The sequence below is a fragment of the Pristis pectinata genome, chromosome 1 (genome assembly GCF_009764475.1).
Source record: "Pristis pectinata isolate sPriPec2 chromosome 1, sPriPec2.1.pri, whole genome shotgun sequence".
Lineage (NCBI taxonomy): Eukaryota > Metazoa > Chordata > Chondrichthyes > Rhinopristiformes > Pristidae > Pristis > Pristis pectinata.
The window spans coordinates 48,528,915-48,545,843 of NC_067405.1; the positions used below are offsets into that span (position 1 = coordinate 48,528,915).

A 16,929-nucleotide genomic window follows, 5' to 3' on the forward strand; every position below is an offset into this window, starting at 1 on the left:
TTAGGAAAACTGAAGCTATTTTCTTCACAAAGAAATCCATAACTTTCCCATAGTCTCTGGTTAAACTAGATATTATTGAAACGTAAAAGATTCTGAAGGGGCTTGACAGGGTCAATAGAGGCCAGAATAATGGTTCAAAATAATGGTTGTCCATTTAAGATAGCAATGAGAAGGAACTACTTCTCATCGGTCATAAATCCTTGGCATTCTCTACCTCAGGGAGAGGCAAGGTGTGACAAACAGGTTTTTGGTCTACAGAAGAATCGAGGAGTTCTGAGGAAAGTGGAGCTGAGCCCAAGATTAGATCACCGATGATCTCACTGAACACAAGATAGAGCAGGTTCAAGGTTACACATGATCCACTCCTTTTCCTGTATCTCATGTTGAAGATTGTGACCAATGGTGTCCCCAAACAAATACGAAAGCTAAGTATCAATGAGAAGAGTAAGAGTTGTTTGAAATCTGGATCACACAAAGTAGTGTAAAAAGTAACATAAAGTTGTCAAGGGACATTGAATATCAATGGAGTGGCCAAAACTATGTGGAAAAAGTCATCTACTTTGGATTCAAGATAGATTTGAGAATGTGATTATACAAAGGCAGGCAGCAAGGAATTTTAGATAATCTTGATAATTTTGTATGTTTTAATGATAGCATGCCCCATTCATCTAAATTTAAGACACAGTTTACTTAATCTCGCTTCATGGAATAAGATCATTATCACAGGAATTAATCTGGTGAACTTTTGTTGTATTCCTTCTATTACTAATATGTCTTTCCTGAGGTGGGATGTGAGACACAATATTCTCAGCAGAGCTTTAGAAATGAATCAAGCCGTCTTTACTTTTGTTGTCAAACTCTCTAAATACAGAAGCCAACATATCGTTTCCTGTCCCAATTGATTGTTGTACCTGCACATCAATGTTTTAAATTGATTATTTTGGCTTTGAGTGCTGCTGCACATCATTTGTTACCCTTTCTTAACCATCCTTGCTGGACCATTTAAAAGGCAAATGCAAGGTTGGCATTCATTTCACGACTAGAATCTAAAAGCAAGGATGTAATGCTGAGGCTTTATAAGGCATTGGTCGAAGCGTTTGATGGCTCTGGGCCTGTACGTGTGGAGTTTAGAAGGATGAGGGGTGATCTCATTGAACTTACTGAACATTGAAAGGCCTGGATGGAGTGGACATTGGAGAGGATGTTTCCAGTGGTGGGAGAGTTTAGGACCAGAGGGCACAGCCTCAGCATAAAAGGACATCCCTTTAAAGCAAAGATGAGGAATTTCTTTAGCCAGAGGGTGGTGAATCTGTGGAATTCATTGCTACAGACAGCTGTGGAGTCCAAGTCATTAGGTATATTTAAAGCAAAGGTTGATAGGTTCTTGATTAGTAAGGTTGTCAAAGGTTATGGGGAGAAGGCAGGAGAATGGGGTTGAGAGGAAAAAAAATCAGCCATGATTGAATGGTGGAGCAAACTTGTGATGGGCCAAATTGCCTAATTCTGCTCCTATGTCTATGGTCTTAAAAGTTAAACATCATGATATCTAACTTCAGAGCCACTGATGTGGTTAATTGTAACCCAGTCTGAAATAGCTAAACAAGCTATGTTATGCAAGAGGAAATTAGGGAGGTACACAAGAACACATGAGCATAGGAGATAGGAATAGGATTACATCATTTGGCCTCTCAAGCCTGTTCTGCCATTCAATAAAATGATATCTGGTCTGATTCTGGCAAAGCAATTTCCTTTGAATCATTCAAAATTACTGATATTTCATTATTATTCATAACTGGAATTAAAATCGTGATTAATAATGCAATGTTAAAAAAAAAGATTTTTTTTTACAAAATTATGCAAGTCCCAGCAACATCCTTAAAAATTCAGAAATTTTCATGTTTACATTTTTAAAATTTATGTGCACTTAAAGGTTTGTGACTTACTTAGTATACCTTTGTGATGTTACTAAATGGATAAACTATTCAGCATATTTTGTGTCACAATAATTGATTGCAGTTGAGCGATGTACAAAAAAAGACGATGTTTATCGGTGCAGAAAACATGCTTTATTTCACAATCAAATCCAATTTTACTTTTCTAATTCTCAAGGAGGCTCAATAAAATAAAATAAACACTACTTCTAAATAAAGTTATTGCATTGGGCATTAAAATGTTGGAGCACAAAGTATAATTTTCAATGTGGCTAGTTTCTGTTGCGTATGCCCTAAGAACAAATAACATTAAATACAATTCTATGATTACCACACAAAACCAGTGCACTCCATGGAAAATCTGAACCTCCTTGAGTTGGCACTACTTCTACATAGGAGTACTTGGCATAGTTTGCTGAACTGAGGGTATGGCCAGGTTGATGCATTTATCATTAATACTATCCAAGAAGTCACTATGCTAGAAACAGTGCATTTGAAATATGGTTATACAAAGTAATGGCCGCTTATACTTTGTATTCATAATTCATCATCTTGTCTGTGTAAAACAGTGAAATGACATAGTCGGTTGATAGGCTAAAGTATTGTGATGTTATTCACAGGAGGGTATTTGCAAATAGCATCACAAGGCTAGCCTTCTAATTCCACAAACTTGTAGGTTGTCTTCAGCAGGGAGCCTCTCCACCTGCTGAGGTATTCTTAGACATCAACGTTGTGTTGAGGCACAAATTTTAGTTTCAAGTTAAGCAAGGTAATCGTCCTATTCAAACTTTCCCCTGCCAACTATCAGTTTCAAAAGTTGCAATGAAAATTTCATGAAACACAAGGTACAAAACTTGCATAACCGTTTAAACCGGCTATATACAGTATGTACATGTCACAGAAAATGGTTAAAAATTCCTAAATCAAATGTGCAATAATTCTATACTGCACAATCTACCATTTGTTCAGAAATTGTCTAGTTTGGTATAAATGCATGATGTCAAGTCAGGTAAAAAAATTAAAATAATATATACAATTCAGTGATTCAAGTTCATAATAATTACGATATCTATTAATTTTCAATTTTAGCTTACAACGTGAGTTGTCAGATTCAAATCTTTAAATTGATCTAACTTTAATATTTACAGTGGCAGAATCTGATCCAAATTCATTTGAGAGTCTTAAAGTGTAGCGTCCTGCATCATTTTCTTGGACACCTGTAATAATGAGTGTAGTTAGATCATCCGTTGTTTCAATGTGGAATCTGCCACCTTCTGCCTCATCAGAAAGAGGTCTTCCTCCACGTGACCATTTTACTTGAGGCAGGGGTTCACCTGAGAAGGCACAGGCCACTGTTAAAACCTTGCCTTTCTCAATTGTAATATCTGATGGTAAAGCTTCAATTTTAGGAGAAGACCCTGTTTAAACAAGAAGAAACAAAAGGTAATTTGTGATTCTGTCCAGCATATTGGATGTAATTAATAGAAAAAAAATCTCTTAGTGTTTTAGTAATAATATCACCTTTAATACTACCGCTAATCATTCTGCCAGCACTTGCTTCCAATTGACTCATACTAGAATGCTCCATAAAAGAGCTTGAGCTCGATGATATTCTTGATTCTTTAAAAGATGACATATTGCTTGAAGACATACTGGCAAACTTAACTTCGGTCATGCTACTGCTGGCCTCTTGTTTGGTCATTTGCATTGTCTTGGAAGAGAAACGTTCCTGAATGCTAGCAGAGGCAGTAGCACCAGTTTCTATAACTATCATTTTTGAAGGTTCTTCAAGGAGAGCTGTAGAACACAATGTATCACGCATCATATGATAATAGATCAAAGAAAACCATGAAATTACATGCATCTAGTTTAAATTTTAAATTATAAATTTACAAGTGAAACTTTGTTCTGCATTGTATTAAAGAATTTTCGATAAAATGTCAAAGTAAATCAGTTACACAGAAAATCCAAATTACATAATATCAGATGCAATAATTAAATCAAGGCAATAACATACCAAGTACAATCAAAGAGGCTGTTGCAGAACACTGTCCATGGAAATTCTTTGCTGTTGCTGTATATTTTCCACTGTCAGAAACTGTTGCACACTTAATCTCTAATGTGTACATGTTTTTCAAACGACTCATTTTTATATTTCTTGAGACTATAATCTGAAATATAGAATAAGTCAAATGATTATTTGGATAACTAGATTAATGAACATAAACATTAAGTTAATTTATTACTTACAGGTTGGTTGTCTTTTAGCCATTCAACTTCTGGAGAAGGATCTCCTGATATTTCACAAGTAAATGTCACATTTTGTCCTTCATTGACATTTTGGGATTTGGGCTGCATAATGAACTTTGGGGCATTTGATTCTTTTTGCTTAATGGTTAAATCAAATTGACATTTAACTATTCCATGTTCAGTTTTTGCTTCACAGGTGATTGTGCCTTCATCTTTGAAACCGATGGTTTTGATAGTTAAAGTGTAGTCACTTCCAGATACGCCATATCGATAGTCTTCTGAATTGGCAAGCTCAACACCATTCACAATCCATTTCACACTGGAAGCATTTGGTATGTTGGCCTTAAGTGTGGCCTTTTGACCATCAATTGCTGTAATTTGTACACGTGTGGCTGTAATCTCTGTGTATGATGTTTTAATTTCCTTTTTCACAATTTGTTCCTGAACTACCTCTGATTTTTCATGTGATTTAGCTACAGCTTTTTTCTGAGTAGCTGCCTTTGATTCAGCTAACTTGGTCACTTTGTTGACAATGTTTTTGAATACTTGACCAACAAAGGAAAAGGTTGTTTTAGAAACACCTCCTTCACCAGTGATTTCACAAGTGTATTCTCCTTCGTCAGTTTCATTAATTCCATGGATACTTAAGGTGTAGACACCATTAGCAGCATATTTCAATTTGTAGTGACTGTTTTCTCTTATTTTACATCCATCCTTAAACCAAGCCAATTCTTTCACATTCAGAACTGTGCTTTCAACTGCACATGTCAGTTTTACAGAACCATCTTCAGAAACTTCAGCTTTCAAACCTTGAGAAATCTTAGGTGGAGCACTTGCAGGAATCTCCACTCGTTCTGCTGAAGGTGTTCTGAGAGTTGGTGGAGACTTAACTCTTGGAGGGGAAGAGACTAGTTCTGGCGATTTGACTCTCTTGACTTTCTTTGCCTCTGAAGACTTTGTACGAGGTTCAGGGGACTTTACCATTGGATGTGCTACAACATCCAGTTCCTTTGCTCCAGCTTTTCGGATAGTCAGAGTAAAGTGTGCTTCTTGTTTTCCTTCAGAATTTTCTACTACTACTGTATAGCTTCCTTCATCAGATACTTGAACTGATGTAATTGTAAAGGTAGATTTAAATTGTGTTGTAACAATAAGTGAACGTTTAGAAGAAGTAATTATTCTTCCAGCATGCATCCACGTCACAGTGGGTGTTGGCTCACCATCAATGCCACAGGAAAATCTAACAGACTCTCCCTCTGCTACTGTGACTGATTGTGGTTTTGTTAGTATTTTGGCAGGGAGAGTTCTCATAGATGTATGAACTGCCTTTTCCTTTGAAGCATAGAGTGCAGAGCTGATTGATTCTGTTGTTTCTGATTCTTTTGTTTTAGTTTCTTTTATTTCTTCAAGTTCTGCAGTTTTTCTAATTGTAGACATTTGGTAAAAATCAGTTCTTGTCAGCTCAGGTACAAGTGATTTTGGTGCTTCCTCATCTTTACGGCGAGACAAGTAGGTAAAGTAGTCACCTCCTGTAATATCCAATGTTGCATAGTCAGAGGTCTCTCCTTTGTAATTGGAACAAACAACACGATAGGTTCCACTATCTTCAACTTGGCAATCCCGAATTTCCAGTGTCAGGACACCAGTCATATCGGTAAAACGATACTTGTCACCCTCTTGAATTTCTTTACCATTGTGGTACCACCTAACTTCAGCTTTTGGCTTGCACAGAATATTTAAAGTAAATCTTGTATTTTGACCACATGGGATGCGGTGAGAACGCATTCTCAAAGTTATACGTGGACCATGGTCAAGGCTGAAAGGCTCTTGAGTAATAACTTCATATTTCCCTTCTGAAGTCCTTTGAGATTTTAGAGCAGTTTTCATTGACTCATATCGTGAAAAGATGTCAAATCTAGCAGTCCTTTCAAAGCGAGAAAGTGAGCTCTCTCGAGACACCGGACTGGGTGAACGAGGGCGGGTTCTCTCGGGTGTAGGTGATCGTCTTTCTAAACCTTCACTTTCAGGTTCTGTAGGACGTGGTCGAGATTTGATCAGTTCAGAAACAGGTCGCATCAATTCAATGTAAGTTGGGGAAAGTGATCTCCTCCTCCTAAGAAGCCTTGAGACAGATGGGGATTCTCTACGGACATATTCCTTAACCTCGATGGCTTGTTGTTGTTGTTCTTCTTCTTCTGATTTTGTTACAAATATCTGTCTTTGTCGTCTACTTTTGATCCTTTCTTTTTCCTCATGTTCCATGTACTCAAGTTCTTTTTGATAGGCAGACAATCTCTGGGCTGTAGCAACTGATCGAAGAAGCTCTTCATCTTCCTTGTCTTCCATCATTCTTTGTCTTTGCTTTGGGGGTTTATAAACAACTTTGTCATGTCGTTGCCTGAGGTCTATAAAACTTGGGCCAGCTTCATATTTGGAAGGGATGTGATATTTTTGGTAGCTGGCATATTTTTCCTCTTGTGCTGCAGCTAATTGTGTCTGTTGAGACTTTTGCTGAAGGGCTAATAATTCAAAACGAGGAGGGCTACGGCTTGGAGGTGACGCAGAAAATCCTAGTTCAAGCTCTTCCTCAAGACGTAGTCTTTCGTCTTCTATTCTCTTCATTGAGAGATAGTCATCAACAGGTAGAAGTAATTCATCATCAGTCATATCACCAAGTGATCGTCTTCTTGGTCTGTAATAAACCTCATACTCAGGAGATGGGGTTCGTCTTCGAGCTGGTCTAACTGTTTCCAGATCATCTTGCGACATTTTTGGAATTCGCCATTTGGGTTTATACTGATCAGTAAAGCGTGGCAATGGCATTACATAAAACTGCTCCCATCTTGAAAGACGAATTCGTTTTGGTCGTTTTGTTACAATTCTTTCTAATGGTGCTGGCATTTCATATTGATCTCGTAATTTCCTATACCATTTCATGTCTGACAATGGCACAAACTGTTTGATATCTTGATTTTCTTCAGTTGCACTTGCTGCATGAACACGAGGTTCTGGAATATCATAAGGCATCCGAAGTTCCTTTTCTTCTTTTTTCTTTACAACCTCTGAAATTTCATATTCACCTTTTACATTCTTGGTACTGACAGCTGGTTTGTACATTATTGCAGCTTCTTGCAGAGCTTGCTTTGCTACTGCTGTTAATGGAACAGCTTCAACATCTGCAAGTATTTCTGCCATTCTGATTGTTTTGTCAATTTGTTTCTGAACGTGTTGCTGCCGTTCCTCCTCACTCTTATATTGACGTTTGACATAGGTCATGCGTGCAACTTTTAGATAAGCTTGGCAACTTGCAGATCCAGCACTGTTGGTAGCAGTGACTCTGTAAATGCCAGAGTCCTCTGGTAAAGTATCCCTGACATGCAAAACAAAGTAGTCCAGACCCTCATGTACAATTTCAATATTTGGACCTAATGCCAAAGCCTGTCCATCTTTCTCCCATTTCAGAACAGGCGTTGGTGTGCCAGAAACTCTACATTCAAAACGAATGCTCTGGCCTTCCATACATTCTGCATTTGCAAACAAACGTTTAAACATCGGTCTCAAAGTGCTGTCTGCTGCAGGTGGATGAGGTACCACAGTTAGTTTGGCTTTGCAGCTATCATCACCATATCTATTGCGAGCTTGTACTGTGTATTCAGCATCATCGTCAGTTGTTAAGTTGTGAATGATCAGTTGATAGAGGCCTTTATCAGATATAAAAGTATATTTTGCCTCATCTTCTCCAGGCTTAATCTTTTGTCCAGATTTCAACCAAGTTACTCTTGGTTCAGGGTGAACAGTTATAGTAACACCAAATCTGACATCTTCTCCAATATATGCAGTTCGGTTGTACAAAGGCAAAGTAAATTCTGGTGGCCTTTCAAGGAGCCTCATAGCATCCACTTTACGTTTTACTCTCTTTACCTTACGTTGCATGAAGAAGTCACGGATTTCTCTTACGCCACTCACAAACAGTTCAGCATAGGAACTATCTTCACCATAGTCATTTACTACTTTGCACCTGTAAGTACCATCATCCGTTTTGTTTATGTCTTTAACATACATAGTTGCCAAACCATCCTGATAGGTAATTTCATACTTCTCACTGGACTCAAGTTGCCTGACACCAAAGTACCAAGTGACTTCAGTAGATTGATCGTAATTTTCTATTCTGCAGGAATATTTAACATGACCGCCTTCTTCAGCAGAAGCATGCATAATCTGTCCAGCAAGTGGACCAATTTCAATTGGAGCTATCTTAACTTTAGCAACTGTAACTCCCCTTTGGGCTCTAACAGCTCCACCAGAAGAAATTCGAGCAACAGAAATGACAAAGTTCAGTTCCTTCTTTATGAGGGTCTGATAGTACCTTCTGTGTCTCAAAGTCTTAATTACTTTGGTGCTCATTTTTTCTGTCTTCTGTTTCAGCCATGGATGTTCAAGTGCATCAGCAGCTGTCATCCGAGCCTTCCTTTCTTTGACTAGCAGGCGATCAATGAAGTCGAGAGCTTCTGTTGTGATGTCCTTGAAAGCTTCATCCTCAAAACTGTACTCTGCTCTAATAACATTATCAATAACTTGTTGGTTTGTTTCAGCGATAAATGGATTAAGACCGCTAAGTAGTACATACACGAGTGTACCTACTGACCACATGTCTGTAGCTGCATTAACCACATCATGCTGATGTAGTTCAGGTGCTGCATACTCTGAAGCAGTGAACTGGATTCTAATGTTGTCACCTGGTGTGAGTGGTCTGGCCTGTCCAAGTTCAATAATCTTAACAAAAGAGCTCTTCCTTGTGGTGTAGATTATATTCTCTGGTTTGATATCAAAATGCCCTACATTCTGACTGTGTAGAAATTCCAATGCTTCACAAATTTGACGAGTGTAGATGATAACTTCCCTTTCAGTTAGCTCAAAGTTAGTTGTATTAATGCGCTCAAAGATGTCAAGACCTGAAATGAACTCAAAGATCATAACTAATTCTTCAAGGCTCTCAAAAGATTCATGTAGCCAAAGGATATTCCTGTGTCTAGCAATATTAAGAATGTCAATCTCTTTCTTCACCAGCACCTGATCAGCACCTTTTATTTTCACAAACTTTGCCATGTATGTTTTCTTGCTGGTGTTTTCAATACAACGGTGAACAATACTAAACTGTCCACGTCCCAGCTCTTCAGCAAATGTGTAGCGAGTATGAAGTTCTTTAATAGTAGAATGATTGGCTTTGCCTTTAGTAATTGTCATTGATTCATCAACCTCTTCATCATAGTTCAGAACTCTGGTCTTATCTTCTTTTGTGACTATTGGATCAGTTGGCTCTGATGGCTGGCTCTGTCCAAACTTGTTTTCAGCAATCACACGGAACTGGTAGCTAGTCTTGCCAAAGAGATTTACGACAGTGTAATGTGTATCACGTGACTGTGCTACACGTATCCACATCTCTGCTGTTGTTGCACATTTCTCAATAATGTAGTTAATTACTTTACTTCCACCATCATTAGCTGGAGGATTCCATGTTAAAACAACAGAATCGCGGGTAATGTCACTGACTTTAAGTCCTCTTGGCATGTCAGGTACATCTGCTACATCCAGTTCAACTGTTTTTTGATCTATGCCAAACCTGTTCTTGGCACACACAACATAGAAACCAGCATCTTTTATGTCAACTCCATTAGGGAACACCAGAGATGTAAAAGATCTAGTCACAATTACTTGATAATGACCATTATTATCAATGAGATCTTGTCCTTTCTGCCATGTAATTACAGGATCAGGTCTTCCACTGAAAGGAATCTTAATGCTTACAACTTCACCGCGGAGAGCATGAACAGCACCCATGCCTTCCAGATGTTTGGGTAATTGAATCTTGGCAGGAACTAAAAAAAAGAAATTTTAAATGTAAATACTGAAAGGCAGCAAGTGAATGTAAAACTGTGAACTTAATGTGGTTGAAATTAGTCTTGGACAACTGTGCAAAACTAGGAGTAGTGAATTGACAGCCCACTATGATATCTTTCCCAATTAACTTCGATGGAAAAAATGATGAAAAACAAAATCAGACAGCTTTAAAATGAGTTGCCCATTCACAATACTCATTTTGGACAACTCCTTAGACTAATTACATCCTAGATGTATTCAGAAATATTACACAATGTTTACATAAGTTCTGTATGATACATACCGTCAACATCTAAAGATACTGTTGATGAAATGGAACCTCCTTGGTTGATCGCTCTGACTTGATATACAGTTGCATCTTCTCCTGTGACACCAGAAATTACTAGTTGATGGTAGCCTCCCTTAAATTCCTGGATCTTTATCTTTTCACCATCAGGTTCAATTTCCTTTCCTTGTTTAAACCATTTCACAACAGGTTTGGGATTACCCGTAACTTTGCAAACGAAAGTAGCATTGCTCTTATATTTCACACTTAAATTGCGTATTTCTTCTTTAAACTGTGGTGCCTTGATAGGTACATCAGACATTGGAATAACAGTATCAGACAATTCACTCCAGTCACTTTCACCGCCAAGGTTTTCGCATTTAACACGGAACTCGTACTCCAAACCTTCAATGAGGCCTTTCACCGTGTAAGCTGTTTCATGTATTTCATCAGATGTTACAGCAATCCATTTATTCTGCTTTTTCTCTCGTTTTTCAAGGTAATAGTTTCTGATCTTTGCACCACCATCACTGGCAGGCGGTTTCCATGAAACCACACAAGAATCCTTTGTGACAGCAGCTATAACAGGTTTGGATGGATTCCCTGGCTTCTCTGCAGGTAGAAGTAAGTGAAATATATTACAATTCAGAATATAACATGTTATTAGACAAGGAACAACTTATTTTATGTAGACACTTACCATATGGACTCTTGATGATGACAACAGAGGAAACTTCCAATGGTTTACTGACACCAAACTGATTTTGAGCAGACACACGGAAGTAGTAGCCAGCATTGTCAATGAGGTTTGCAATTCTACAAGATGTGCCAGCAATAGCAGAGGATACCAGATGCCATTGTTCACCTTCCTTGGCTTCACGTTTTTCTACAATGTAGTTGGTAATTATAGCACCTCCGTCATCAAGTGGTGGCTTCCAACTGATTACTGCAGAATTTTTCAGCAAAGCATCAATTTCTATTGGTCCTTCTGGCATATCTGGCTTATCTGAACAGAAACATAGCTAGTATTAGATGTTTTATTTTCATGCTAAACACTTAGTATTAATTATAATAAAACTAATCATACGCATATACACTATTGAATATGATTACCTTGGATTTCTACATTAAATGTTGCATCAATTGTTCCAAATGAATTGCTGAGCTGCACTTTGTATTTTCCAGCATGGTTCTTTCGATGAATATTTCTCACTACAAGGTGAGTGTAATGCTCTGTGTTTTCTATTGAAACATTATCTGAATCTGACAAGAGTTTCTTTTCGTGGAACCAGCGAATAGCAGGCACTGGACGACCAATGTATACAACATGGATGCGAAGACTTGTACCGACGCTTACGACATACACCTCTTTTAGTGGGAATCCAGGATGGAATTGTGGAGCAGCCTCCAGCAATACATTGCCACTGATCTCTGTTTCACCAGCATCATTAGTAGCCTTGCAGGTATACGAACCTTCATCATCTTGATCATCTGTTAAAATGGTGATTGAATGATTACGGCCGTCTGAACTCATTTTGTACTTGCGGCTTTGTTGCAATTCCTTTCCAAAATGGTACCACTTAATTTCTGGAAGTGGTCTACCAATGATCTGGCAAGTCAGTTGGGCTGGTTCACCTAGCTTGGCAACAACTTCTGAAATTTCTTGTTTAACACTTGGTTCTTCTCCAGCTGTTGACGAAGAAGAGGAAACAAATGAGCTAGAGTAATTTATAACAACATAAAAATTATGTTATTTAAATTAAAAGAAAAGAAAATACACACAAGTCAATTTAGTCTTGATTGCCATAACAGTTCTACGAGGTCGGCTGATTCCCGTCTCATTCTCCGCAAAGACTCTGAATTCATATTCTGTGGCTTCCAGAAGACCACCTTGTGTAAACTGTCTGTCTTTTATTCGTTCCTTACAGCACTTTTTCCAAGCACTATCACCAGATTGGCGATACTCAACCCAATAACCAATAACTTCCTTGCCACCATCACATTCTGGACGGTCCCACTCAATGGTGATGCTATCTTTCGTGACAGAAATTATCGTAATCTCTCCAGGTTGGCTTGGTTTATCTGTGGAAATTTATTTACTCATTAAAATCTGGTAATTGTGTCATATTTGAAATCACACCTTTTTAAATTGTACATTCATGTACTGTATTAATGTAGATCAAATGAAACATACCAAAAGGATCCTTGCATTGTACAACATCAGATGGTGGGCTTGGATCACCAAGACCAATGTCGTTCTGTGCCAAAATACGGAACTGATATTCAGCATCTGGAACAAGCCCAGAAACAGTGTACATTGTTGTGGTAATGTGAGTCTTGTTTTGTCGCACCCACTTATCTGTAGTAGATTCTTTGCGATCGATAAAATACCCAGTAACACGTGATCCACCATCATCCTTTGGTCTTGACCAGCAAAGGGTGACTGAACTCTTGGTGACATCCAGTATTTCTGGAGGATTGCTTGGAGGCTCTGGTGGATCTAGATTAACAGTAGTGAATTAACAATCACGTGCAAAAATTAAATAAATTCAAAAGATAATACATCATTTACTTAAGCTTACTATGAATAATATTATACTTACTCAGTGGTGTTTTTGGTACAACTGGCTCTTCTGATTTCAGAGATTTGCTAATACCAAATTGGTTTTCAGCAGAAACACGGAAGTGGTATTCCATATTTTCTTTCAAGCCTCTGACAACAATGGAAGTGTCCTTTACTCTAGAATCAACAGTGTACCAGGCAGTTTTGGATACTTCACGTCTCTCAACAATATACCCAATGATATCAGATCCACCATCATCAGCCGTTGGTCTCCAACTTACTCTGACAGAACGAGCCTGAATATCATCAAATTCAAGTGGACCTTGTGGGGGATCAGGATTGCCGATCACTTTCACCTTAATGTATACTGTCTTTTTGCCACATTTATTTTCAAGAACAAGGTCGTATGTGCCTGAATCTTCTCTGACTGATTCCTTTATCACAAGTTCAGTGTGGGTCTCAGAAGTTGCAATCATTGCACGCATACTGATATCGCGGCCTTCCTTTGTCCATTTGCAGATAGGAATAGGTTTGCCTTTAATGGGCACTGTTAGTTTGATGGCTCCACCTTGTCTTACAATCAGGCCTTCAAGATATTGATGCTCAAGCTCATAATCAGGATACTCTGTAAGAAAAAATAATCAAGTTTTATTTTAAAAAGTAAGCAAATAATATAGGAATGTTACCCACTAGCTAAGTTTACCTATACCAAAGAACAAAAGATAACAACACCAAAATTCAACATGGGTTCCAGGTAAAAATTGTACCTAGCTTAATTAGCATGCAAATTTGGCTGTAAATTTACTGGCCCCAACTCCACTTTCATTAATGAGAGCTTAATGATTTGCTAATGGTCTAACAGAGATCAGACTGAATCAATTGCAACAAAAGATGGAGGTTTTTCACATTAATGGATGGCTGTGAATTCCCCTGTATAATTGAATTCCTGTATAATTCAACAGACTTGGCTGGTCATAAAACATAACAACTTAAACATTTCTCACCGAGCATTTCAGTCACTTTAACAGTTCCTGGAACATCAGCTGGCTCACCAGGACCACCGGCATTAACTGCTTTAACACGGAACCTATACTCAGCACCCTGTGGCATGTGAGTCAGGGTGTATTCACAGATCTTTGTTGGCGTTGTGTTGCACTTAGTCCATTCATATTGATCAACCTTCTGCATCTCAATAAGGTAGCCTGTGACCTTGGAACCACCCTCCTCTTCCGGTGGACTCCAAGCAACAGATATTGATGTTCTAGTTGTGTCTGTAACTCTTGGATTCTGTGGTTTGCCAGGTGGATCTACAGAAATAGTAAATGAAATTAGCATTACAAATTTTAATGTAATTTAGTATAATTAAAATACATTTACAAGTGATGCTCAGTTAATTCAAATAGTGTACAACTGAGGCAACTGAAAGTCAAGGTTTGGTCCATGGTTTGTGTTAGTTGATTTAACTTGCGCTTACAACTGGCCACGCATGCAGGTTCAGCTCTTTTTGGCTAGTGAGGAGAAAATCAGGTAGGGATCAGTTTCTTGACTGCTATTTAATAACTCTAATGAAGGTGTATGTGGAGATGGTTTGTGAATATGGTCTGAGGTTCTCCACAGTCAAACAGATTGTAGTGCTTACTGGCAATGCAAACAAATATCATCTGACACTTTTATGACCCCAAACAAGTTTACCAGAGAGGTGCAGTTTTTTGAGGCAATGTGGTTCCAGGCATTATTCCCAACATATTAAAGAAACCTTCCTACCATGGTGGAAAATGCAGCATTTCTAAAGTTACACATCCGTTTTGGCACCAGAAAAGAAAGCAGTTTATTTAAACGTTCTCCATAACTATTATCTATAAGAAATTGTTAATATTTGAGAAGCAGAATGCAAGAGGATCAATTATAATCATGAATAAAAAGTTTAACTAATAGATTTTCATATTTAGAAACTAACATTTAAATGAAGACGTTACCTATTGGGTCCATGGCAACTGCAGATTTGGAAGCTCTGCTTGGTTTGCTAGCCCCTCTGGCATTCACAGCTGTCACGCGATGTTCATATTCCAATCCTTCTATAAGACCAGTGGAACGGTACCTTGTCATTGTCACAAGCACTTTGTTGACTCTCACCCATCGATCAGCTCTTAGCTCTTTGCGTTCAATGATGTAACCAAGTATTGGTGAACCACCATCTTCAATTGGTGGTTCCCAGGTAATTGTCATACCATCACGAGAGAAATCAAATACATGTGGAGTACCAGTGGGGTCAGGCACATCTGCAGAGAAAAGAGAAATGTGCTTTGTATAAAAATGTTATGATTCATAAAGAAATGGTTATAAAAATATTTTTTAAAAGTATCATTAAACATTAGTGATTCTAAGAACTCTAATGGTTCTATTGTTTAGGAAAAAGTATATTCTCCTCAAACTATTTGTCTAATATCGTAAACATTGATATTGTAGACATTGATATTGGTTTATTTCTGAAATTGTTATCTATTATAAAAGTTAATGGAAGGGTATTATAATTGATCTTTACAAAAAATAATCCATATTTTAATATCTCTAATTATCGGTAAAATACTCCAATTTTGCACTTACTAATGGCACTCTTGCATTCCACAATGCTAGACTGTAAGAATGATCCAATACCAAAACGGTTTGTGGCAGCAACACGGAATACATATTCGGTGCCTTCAGTTAATCTAGTAAACTTGAATGTATTCCTGGTAACAGATTCAGACACTGGTAGCCATCCTGGTCGATGAGCATCACGTTGTTCCACAACATAACCACTGATGGTGGCACCACCATCTTTCTCTGGTGGTTCCCAACTGATGGTGACAGCGGTGGCATCAACTTCATCAATTTTAATTGAGCCGCTAGGTGGTCCTGGTTTATCTGTAAATTAATTAATACATTTATCCAAGACTCAAAAAAATCATTGTACTACCACGGGCAGTTCATCACCGTATTTGTAATACTTTTAAATAGAATTTGAAAGAAAAAACTTACCAAGAATGATCACTTTGATGGATTCGGTGGTTGTTCCGGCAACATTTTTTAGTTCAAGCATGTAGTCACCAGTATCATCTATGGTAGTTTCACGCACAGTAAGGTTGATTACCTTGGCTAATCTTTCTATTTTGGTTCGATCACTTTCTTTCAGTTTAGTACCTTCAAAGTACCATGATGCACCAGGAGGTGGACGTCCACTAATTGGAATAGACAATTCAATAGGCCTACCAGCACGTACAGTGACAGTCCTTTGAGGTATGCCTGCCAAATCAATCTTTGGTATCACTGTTGGAAGAGATACAAGAATAAGACTAATTCTTGTAAAATCATTGTTGCATTCACAATATATTTCATATAAATTCTTAATACATAAATAACAAAATTCAGTTTAAACCTACCCCTTTGATCTTGCACAATGACAGCAGTGACAGTCTCTCTTGGTTCACTGACACCTTTGTCATTCTGGGCCCTTACTCTGAACAGATACTGTTCAGACTCATTCAGAGAGATTATAGTATGCTCAAATACTGTGTTTTTTAGAGTTGCAACTTTCATCCACCTTTCTGTGCCAGCTTTGCATGCTTCAATGACATAACCAGTCAGTCTGCTGCCTCCATCATGCAGTGGTTTTTCCCAGGCCAGTGTGACTGTGGATTTTGTGACATCAATTACATCCAATTTCTGTGGGACCATTGGAACTTCTGAAACAAGTACTGCATCAGCGGTTTCACAAGGCTCACCGATGCCATAGATATTTTCAGGTGAGACTCTGAAATAATACATTGTACCCTCAGCAAGTCCAGTTATTCTATAAATTGTCTTGCTGCATTTAGTTGTCACGGTCTTGAATGCTCTCATAGCAGCTTCCCGTCTCTCAATTATGTAATTGTTGACTGGTGCTCCACCATCAATCATTGGAACATCCCATGTGATGACTACAGAATCTCTTGAGACTTCCTTCACTTTAACAGCACCAGGTGGGCCAGGCGTATCTGAGAATA

General features: G+C 38.1%; 1 protein-coding gene across 1 annotated transcript in view; it reads right to left on the reverse strand.

Moving 5' to 3' along the window:
* Positions 1–3,050: 3,050 nt before the first annotated feature.
* Positions 3,051–16,929, reverse strand: part of ttn.1 (titin, tandem duplicate 1) — a 337,974-nt gene continuing 324,095 nt past the window's right edge. The window contains 15 exon segments of the mRNA XM_052029783.1: positions 3,051–3,349; positions 3,453–3,728; positions 3,949–4,102; positions 4,182–10,057; positions 10,363–10,956; positions 11,045–11,350; positions 11,458–12,033; positions 12,127–12,426; positions 12,539–12,844; positions 12,948–13,532; positions 13,912–14,214; positions 14,884–15,186; positions 15,512–15,811; positions 15,926–16,213; positions 16,327–16,920. Coding sequence (XP_051885743.1) covers positions 3,051–3,349; positions 3,453–3,728; positions 3,949–4,102; positions 4,182–10,057; positions 10,363–10,956; positions 11,045–11,350; positions 11,458–12,033; positions 12,127–12,426; positions 12,539–12,844; positions 12,948–13,532; positions 13,912–14,214; positions 14,884–15,186; positions 15,512–15,811; positions 15,926–16,213; positions 16,327–16,920 — 11,060 coding nt within the window.